Source organism: Hyalella azteca, unplaced genomic scaffold, assembly GCF_000764305.2.
Source record: "Hyalella azteca isolate HAZT.00-mixed unplaced genomic scaffold, Hazt_2.0.2 contig17970, whole genome shotgun sequence".
Taxonomy (NCBI): domain Eukaryota; kingdom Metazoa; phylum Arthropoda; class Malacostraca; order Amphipoda; family Hyalellidae; genus Hyalella; species Hyalella azteca.
Genome location: NW_025947730.1, coordinates 221,848 through 231,175, shown reverse-complemented (window position 1 = coordinate 231,175; position 9,328 = coordinate 221,848). Strand labels below are relative to the sequence as shown.

General features: G+C 38.5%; 1 protein-coding gene across 1 annotated transcript; it reads right to left on the bottom strand.

The window, feature by feature from the left end:
* Positions 1 to 1,740: 1,740 nt before the first annotated feature.
* LOC108667291 (UDP-glucosyltransferase 2) lies at positions 1,741 to 9,284 on the bottom strand. Its single transcript, XM_018154299.2, has 7 exons — positions 8,753 to 9,284; positions 8,112 to 8,295; positions 7,847 to 7,982; positions 6,868 to 6,944; positions 6,390 to 6,620; positions 5,728 to 5,783; positions 1,741 to 2,336 (listed from the first exon to the last, which is right to left on the bottom strand). The coding sequence occupies exons 1-7, from the start codon at positions 9,261 to 9,263 to the stop codon at positions 2,125 to 2,127; spliced, it is 1,407 nt and encodes a 468-aa protein (XP_018009788.2). The 5' UTR covers positions 9,264 to 9,284; the 3' UTR covers positions 1,741 to 2,124.
* Between the last annotated feature and the right edge of the window lie 44 nt (positions 9,285 to 9,328).

The following is a 9,328-nucleotide window of genomic DNA, read 5'->3' as shown; positions in this document are numbered from 1 at the left end:
AGAACACGTTACGACGTAGAACACGTTACGACGCAGAACACGTTACGACGCAGAACACGTTACGACGTAGAACACGTTACGACGCAGAACACGTTACGACGCAGAACACGTTACGACGTAGAACACGTTACGACGCAGAACACGTTACGACGCAGAACACGTTACGACGTAGAACACGTTACGACGCAGAACACGTTACGACGCAGAACATGTTACGACGTAGAACACGTTACGACGTAGAACAGACTAGTAGCAAGTATGACGTCATATTTTTGTGCCATGCGCACGAATTTTAAAATGAGTCTTGTACGAAAGCCGTCAAATTATGTAACAAAAACAGATAGATATTTCAGATATTTTGACAATTTCACGAATTAGGTGTTATTTTACTAAGTTGTTACATTATTATTATGAAGTATATTGTATTTTAACCAAATAGTTTATGAATATTCAGAATATCCGCTCTGGTTGTAACGATAAGTTTTGTTTACCTATAAGGTATGACTGTTGATTCCCGTCTGTTGATGACAAGTTAAATGAATAAATTGACAGAATAATGACTTGGTTGTGTACTTAATTCTAAAATCCAGTGAACTTGGTATGACTAATGGTGTGGGCAGAGCAGGTGGAACTAATGGTGTGGGCAGAGCAGGTGGGACTAATGGTGTGGGCAGAGCAGGTGGAACTAATGGTGAGGGCAGAGTCAAATTCAAGAGAATATATAGGCTTAAAGTTTAGGTCGTACAGTTACTCCAGTCAGTTACTCTTGGCCGACCTCAGCATGTCCAGTGACAGTTTCATTACCCATGGCCCAGCTCAGCATGACAACTGATTTATTTTCGTTAGCCAAAGCCAGCCTTCGTAAATACTGCTGACTTAATTTTGTTTGCATGTCAAAGCTTCGTTTAAGTTAATTAATATTGCACGGCATGAAACTTCAATCAGTTTCCTGCGTATTGAGTATGTTGCATAAAGAGCCCATGCTTGCAATCCATCGCTGCGAAAAATGTTGCTAGGTTTAAAAAACGGGGCTGAACCATTAAAAATCGTCTTAGTGCACATAGCGGCCTAAGTACACGACGCGGTGGAATTTTCGTCTGTGATTGGAGGGCTTAGCGTGAAAAGCCGTCAGTGATTGGCTGAGGGAGATACAAACTCGTAACAATTTCTGAACATAATATCTTTGATCTACGTCACTTGAAATGCGCTACTGATGATTTGCGGCGTATAGCTTCATAAAAATAAGAACTTTGGTAATATGTAAAAAATGTTTGTGAAAGAGAGGAATCGTTTAAACGAGCTGTCTCTTTATAGGCTAGCTTTTGATGAACCGATTATTATTCACTATTCACTGTGATTTATGTTAACTAATTATAATTTTAACGTTTAACAGAGGAGCATTTATTAACTTTCACGATAATGAGACAAATTAGAGAAGAAATTTTATTCAAATACTGTCAACAAACTGAATTTTTGTGACTACGTGGAGTTAATATCACTTCATCCTATACTGATAACACTTGCTAAACATATTTATATTCAGTATATATAATATAAGAGAGTATATAAAAAATACAACTTCAATAATTCATGCAACCAAATCACCCCATCTTTTCATGCAACCTTGGATCACCCAACCATTCTGAATGTTTAATTAATCACCAATTAACTCTCAAAAATGTTACTGCGGGTTTCATTAAAATTATGAATCAATATTTTCATAACTAATTATGGTGGTAAGTTAAAATTTTATCCTTTACTTAAATACCATTAAAAATGGGGTATTAGCCGTGGGTATCCCAGATACCGCCGCGTTCCGCCAATTAATATCACTAATTAGCCTCAACAGGCAGCATTATAGTTGCATTTGCTGTACATGATGTGTTGATAATTTGTGCATAGAGTAATCGTTTCATTTGAGTACAACGTCCCTAAAGTGAGTGGCAACTGCTGCAAATCTTTGATACATTATCTCGTCTAAGGGAGGAACTGTTCACGTACCACAGTTTGGAAATTATTTCCCTTCATGTGTACGGAAAAAAAAGACATTGCCATTGAATGAGATTTTATTCCCAAAAATAATGAACCATTTTTTCAGCGTATTTGGAGCTCGACCTTTTTTGTTCAGTCCATTTTAAGCTTACCCCAAACGGTTCGCCAAATGCAACGAATGAAGACATACAAGAAAAAAAAGATCAAAGCAATAACAGAGACAATAACGGCGAGCACGTCAATCAGGAGATATTGGAGCAAGCTGAGGTGTTGTCCGGAGAACTGGAGCAAGTCTGTGCCATACTCCACTGTGTGCTCCACGTGACGCACAGCACGCTCCAGGCCTGGAGCATGAAGCATGTCATGTCAAATGAATGTAAAATCAAGGGGAGCGTCTGGGTCCAAAATCGACAATTTCGGCTTTTCCGGTTTTTAGTCTCATCTTAAAGTTGACACTCTGACCTATCCAACGGTACCAAACCATCTCTGTACGTTGATTTATGCGTTTACTACAGATTCCGTAAGGGAGGGAGGTGAAGGAGTTCTTTCACATTTAACATAGGGAATAACTCCGTTATTGCACTATATATAGCTAGTCTACAGACACTCAGCTCCAGTAACCTTGCGGCAATCGTACGAGGTGGTTCCCGCACCGTCGCTCTCACCATCCTTGACAGGATGGTTGCTTTTCTCATGTTCGTCATAGTTCGGGTTTTATTTGTCTAAAAGGGGGGGGGGGGAAGGCGGAAGTAAAATCAAAAAATTTCGGAAAAAATGCTCCCGCAAAAATGTGACATTAAAAAAAGCCGAGGTTACGTTTTTAAATATGGTCTTTACGCATCGAATGATATGTCTCGATGTTGTAGCTTGAAAATCATAGGAGTGATTAACTTTCTACAGTATCCCCTTTTAGGCCGTTTTAAAAGAATTTCACGTTTTCTTTCAATTTTTCGAAAAATTCACGCGAACAAGAAAAATATAACTCTGTACTCACTGCGGTGAGTGACAGAGAGCGCATTTTCTCGTCGACGAAAACTTGAGATCAAGGACAGACGGACGGACGGACGGACAGACAGATAAACGGACATGACGAGCACAATAGTGCATATTTTCTATAAATGAGAAAATGCCCTAAAAACATAATTACATTTTATATACGTGTACCAAATTCTGAATCGATCCGTCTAGTAGTGATATCCGAGATATTTTTTACCCCAGACGCTCCCCTTAAAAGAAATAATTTCATAATAATAATATAATATAATAATATTATTATATATCTATAATGATATAAATGAAATAATAATAATAAATATTTTAATATGTTAAGAGATATAATATAAATAAATAATGTCACGTTAATATAGAAGAATGCCCCGCCGAACTTCTTGTTAGGATTATGTCACGGCCTGCATAGTGGCAAATATGAGACTGTTAGTTGTCAGTCCGTTTCTAATTTCTGATCTATTACACCAGATTTAATTCGATATCAATGATGTGTATGATAACACTAATGTCTTTGATAATTTACTGATATACTCATAGAACTCAAAAGAAAGGATAACTTAATAGCCACTATGTCAGACGGGGGCCATCAACCCCTGGGGGGCTTTTGTTCCTTCCGAGAGGATTTCGTGACGTAATCAGTGACGTAATCAGTGTAGTAATTTCGTGACGTAATCAGTGACATGACATACGTCACCTCATCGGAATGACGTCACGCTGCTTGCCGTGACCTGGGTAACAACACGCGATACTTGTGCAACAAATTTGATTTTGCTCCAGAAATAGATTTACTTGCAAATTGAGTGTCTTTTAACTCTCAATGCCAATTAAAACTGAAAAATACTGAATCAAATCTATTACGGAGTTACTTAAACTTCCAAGTCAATTTTATAATTCGTATTTCAGCGCGTACTTTGGAAATAATATCTTCTACAGGAAGATGAACAGTGAAAAGTTTTCTTAATTTTATATAAAGCTCGCTCATGAATAATATACGTTTAAAAATTACTTTTTAAAGACAACACTTCCAAAGAATCCAGTATCTCCAATCTTACAGATGAACAATGAATTTCTCATCTAATTTTCGAAAATTAAAAAAATTTACTTTTCAATTTTTTTAATATATATAATTTTATTTAATATATATATTTTGTTCAAAATTATTTATTCTGTTAATTGATTCATGCATTGCCTCTGATTTCACACAAGTGTGCAAAATTTCAGATCAATTAGACACGTAAAAGTGTGTCAAATATCAGTTATAAGATTTGTAGCTGACAAAATTATTTTTTCCAATTTTTAATATAGAAAAATTTTTTTTTACTTTTCAAAATCATTTATTTTGACATTTGATTCATGCATTGTCTCCAACTTTAAACAAGTATGCAAAATTTCGGATCGATAGGATAAGTAGAAGTGTGTTAAATTTTGATTACAAGATTTGTAGCAGACAGACAAACAAGAAGTGAAGTTAAAGAAAAGTGTTGTAATAAAATATAGACTGAAAAACTGAGCGCCTAAAGTTATTATCCAATTTTTGCACGATTCAATTCATCCCAGAGCAAATGGGCAATTCAAGTTATCCAGTTTTATAAGATTAAATTGAACGGGGAACAATTGGAGTAGCTCTAGTAATCTAATTTCTGTAACATTAAAGTAAACAAGCAACATAGGCAATTGTTCATTGGTCAATCCCGCAGGTCCGGTCGTTGATGCGGACCCTGGCTCGGGTGAGGCTCAAAAAATGCCGAGCAGTAAGGGGTCATCACGGCTGGATGTTATCTTTTATCGCTTCATATTGTGAGGTTATAAAGTTAGGTTGTATCACTTGTATGTAAGGTAGTGGTCGGTGCGTAGGGATAGTGGATAGCCTGGGTCAGTAGGTAACAAACGTTCAATAAGTGAGCAACCCACATATGGCCATCATCTACCAGTTGTTCCTTTTGTCATTGATTCTAGCAGAAAGGCATTGCCTATTTTGGTAATCCTAACTATGACGTTCGCTTTGCGACTTCGATTCGTTTGATTTGATTAATTTAATAAATTTTTATTTTAGTGAAACTTTAAATGATCATGGAGAGTTAATACAATGATATTGATTGCTTTTCTGTTAAGTTCATGTTTGGGCTTAACTTCGTCGCTGGACATTGAAGGTCCAAGAAGGATTCACGTCCTGCATCAGGGAAGGACCGACCAATCTACACGCAACATTCGTTGTCGCGTTCTATAATTCACTACGTTTAGTGAAAGTGTCCCGCAACCATTCATCTGATTATGGAGCTTGATATTCGTCGTTTGAATAATTTGTTGCTTTATGCTGCTTTAGCGCTCGAGAGCAGCATCTCGCACAAGTTGATACTAACTGTTGAATGTCTGACACTTGAATTATATTATTTGGCGCCAAAATTTGTTTATTAGATATGAGAATGATTAGTAAAATAAGATAATTTCATTCATTTTCTCCGCGTCAATGGTGAGAAATAAACCTAAGTGCAGGTTTTTGACTAAGTGACTCAATATGGGATTCATTTGATAATTAATATCTGATGGATTCCATTCAGGTGACAGCCTTCAGTGATTTATGGGACGAAATACTTAGGACTCGAATGAAGCTTGAAATTCAAAATATTCCAGTTAACAAAAACAGGCATGACGAATAATAGATTCCAATTGTAAAAGTTATTCTTCATATATTTTTAATTGAGTTCAAAGCGTAATGAATTAACCTACCTGTTTCCTTCTCTGCCTTGAGGCTGCGTGACACCCTCAGCACACGCTCGCTGTATCTGCAGGAGAAACAATATTAGCTTTTGGACTCGCTTGGCAAGAGAAATTTTTTATAAATAATAAATGATAAATAAATAACTATGATTGAAGGTTTTCAGGACTTATAGTATTACAGATTACTTAAAAGTTTCGCAATTCGAAGTGAAGTAAATTGGATGGTTACTTGTGTGGTAATTACAACTTATGCACTTTATGGTGCCAGACGGTTAACTACTGAACAATGAACATAAACTTACGCGTTGTCACTGAGCAGAAAGTTAATACAGTGGCATTTAGGGGAGACTTTCGTAGAATATTTAACCATGTAGGTAGAGTTTACGTATTTTGGGGGTAACTTTGCTGTATAGCTGGGCATATAGTTTAAAATACAACTTTTCTGAGGCAACTTACTGGGTTGGCTAAATATTTAGTTAATTAATGCTGCCGCATTTTGAGGATAACTTATTCGTTAAAGATAGACATATAGTCGGTGTAAAGGCATTTCTGGGGTAACTTATGTGGTATGGCTTGGTGCATAGTAAATGATGCCATATTTTAGTGGTAACCTGATGGTATGATGTAACTGTGCATATAATATACGGTGTCGCATTTTTGAGTTATCTTACGTGCTGTTGCTGAGCATATAGCTAATTTTCTGGACCAATAAAGGCACAGTAATGTCCTCCCACTGCATGACAACGGCGTAGCGTTTACGCTCGAGTTTCCTGCAGTGTCTGGGCTGGTCAAATGCGATGGGCAGACCGAGGATGGGCACGCCGTGGTACATTGCTTGGTTGATGCTCTGCCGCCCGCAGTGGCTCATGAACAGCCGCGTCGCCTCTAGGCCTATAGACNGGCTGGAGGGCAGTCAGTGGAGGGTTGGAGGGCAGTCAGTGGAGGGTTGGAGGGCAGTCAGTGGAGGGCTGGAGGGCAGTCAGTGGAGGGCTGGAGGGCAGTTAGAGGAGGGCTGGAGGGCAGTCAGTGGAGGGCTGGAGGGCAGTCAGTGGAGGGTTGGAGGGCAGTCAAGGGAGGATTGGAGGGCAGTCAGTGGAGGGTTTGCAGTCAGTGGAGGGTCAGAAGTTCAGCTGACTCGTGGGTTCACACCTCCCTGGCTGCTGGAAGGATCCGAGGCTGAAGAGTATCACAGGACGAGGGTCGCTGGCCGAGAGAAACGCCCTCATCTGCCGGGAGTTGAGTGCTGGTCTTTTAAATAAGTTTATTGTTATGTAAATACGCTTATTAATTATTTTGAATGATTAATTTTAATGTCTGCAATGTGAACTTTGGTTTAATAATTGATCGTACATGCATTTTTAGGAGTGTCGAACTGACGATGGAGCTGGACTCCTAAACGTTTTCCAGGTAAAATCTTTTAATATTTTACAAAAAATGTAGAAGGCACGAATATTATGTGCTTGAAAATAACATGTTGGCCAATATGTAGAATGATTTTATACCATTTTTTTTATTGCAATTATGTTAAAATTTTATGAATCAAGTAAATCTTCAGCACGCAGAGATCGGTTCATGTCACTAACCGATGTAGTATTAATGTGTTATGAAATAAAAACATAACAAAAATTAGAATATTTCCTCGGAAGAATTGTAATATGTTTGAGCCTACGTTATTAAATTCTGTTAGTAAATAAAAGTAAATAGAATGTTCGGTGTGAAATCCGGGGACCCTTTCACTTGAATTTAAGTTTAAATGAAAAATGGGGCATAGTATACAAGAATTTTGAACGTTAATTGCGTGTGTTGGAAAGTGTCTGAAAACATTCCAGATTGACTCCCCCCCCAGCACACTTCGCTGTCCGCATGCGATTATTTTCCTTTATTTCCTCCAGCATTTGTGTCAGGAGTTTGCTAGATATTCTTCCTTAGCAATCATTTTTGTATCTAGTTTGATTTGAAAATCTTTGATTATAACACTGATATATCTTTAGAACCATCCGATTTAATTGCATTTATTGCTATTATAAGAAATTCATCTCTGCTGTGCTCGTCAGAGTTCTTCTTGTGTCAACATATCCTAATATTGAATTCATTTATTTTTTAATTTAACGGGGCATGATTGACTGACCTGCTGATGCTCTATAGGCCTAGCAGGGCGACACGACATGCAGCCAACCTCCACCTGCAGCGGCAGCAGCGGCACTGCACCGTCGATGAGGGGGTGACTGTTAAATAGCGAGAGGGACTGCGTCGGGTAGACGGACCTGTGTAGCGAAATTAAACATGTTGATGATGATGTTATTTCAACATTTCACTAGAGATAGTAAATCGAGATTAAAGTTCTGGTGAGGAAAACAGTTTTACTGTCACAAAAAAACGTATTGAGAACCTACCGCGCGTCTGGCAGGTCAGGGAACTTGGACATGAGAGCATTCTTAAGCGGGGTGCCCACTGAGCGGTGGAAGGAATACTTGAGTACGACAAGAGTGATGGTGTTGACCAGACGCTCCCACAGCGACATGTTGTTGTCGTACGGCAGGATTATGGACGGCAGCGTCGCAGGAGACACCAGGTTCCCTGCAAGGTAGGTTGGACGAGAGATTTTAAACAGTAACTGCGTTAAATGTATTGCGGCAGTTGGATTTGTTGGGTGCAGTTAAAGGCTGATGGATGGAGATACTTATATTTAAAGTGTATATGAACACATTTTTTTTCTTTAGAAGCACGAGTTCTATATTTTATGAGATAAAATTACTTTTTATACCGAGGAGTTATATATATTTTGATACTTATGTACGAATAAATAAATTTTAGGTACAAGAATATGTACCAAAAATATATGTATGTATGTAATGTATATAAAAACATACATACCATAAATGTATGCATAGGATATGGCGTTTATAAGCGTGGAGCTTATTCGTGAGTCAAACAAGACAAGCCGATAAAAAAAATTGAGGTATTTTTAGGTAAAAATACTAAAACTAATATCCATTTAGACTCAAGAATGATTCATTTACCCCTGAAGACTTACCTAGGTAAGCCAGCTGTAATGGGTCCAAGCCAGCTGGCTGCAGCGTGATGAACGGAGCTGACACGTTCAATAGGAACGGAAGTGCCATCTCGTTAGCAGCGCTGTTGATGATGATGGCGTCGAACCGATGGCGGTCGTTCCAAAGCGCTATAATTTCCTTCATTTCGTACATCATTTTGGCTGCTTCTGGAAACGCTCTCTTCCAGATTTTGAACACCGACAGCCCGAACCTGACTTTGAACAGGTCGAGCTCGTCCAAAGCAGTGTGTGGTGACGTAACATGGGTCATGTTCTCGTGGTGAGTCACTGGTTCTCCAGAAGAAACGAACGTCACGTTATGGCCTTTACTGAGGAGACCTTCGCTCAACGTGTTGAACACACCGCGCACTGAACGCGATCCGAAGGGCGACAAAATTAAATAGTTACCCGCAGAAGCGGGAGATGACATGAAGCAGAGAACCGCGCAAACCAAAAATGGAAATTTCTTGAGACTTTTTGAAAAGCACCGCATTTTAAAGTGTACTTGAGGCAAATTATAATTTTTAAAATAAAAATAAGACTCTATTGTTCCCAGCC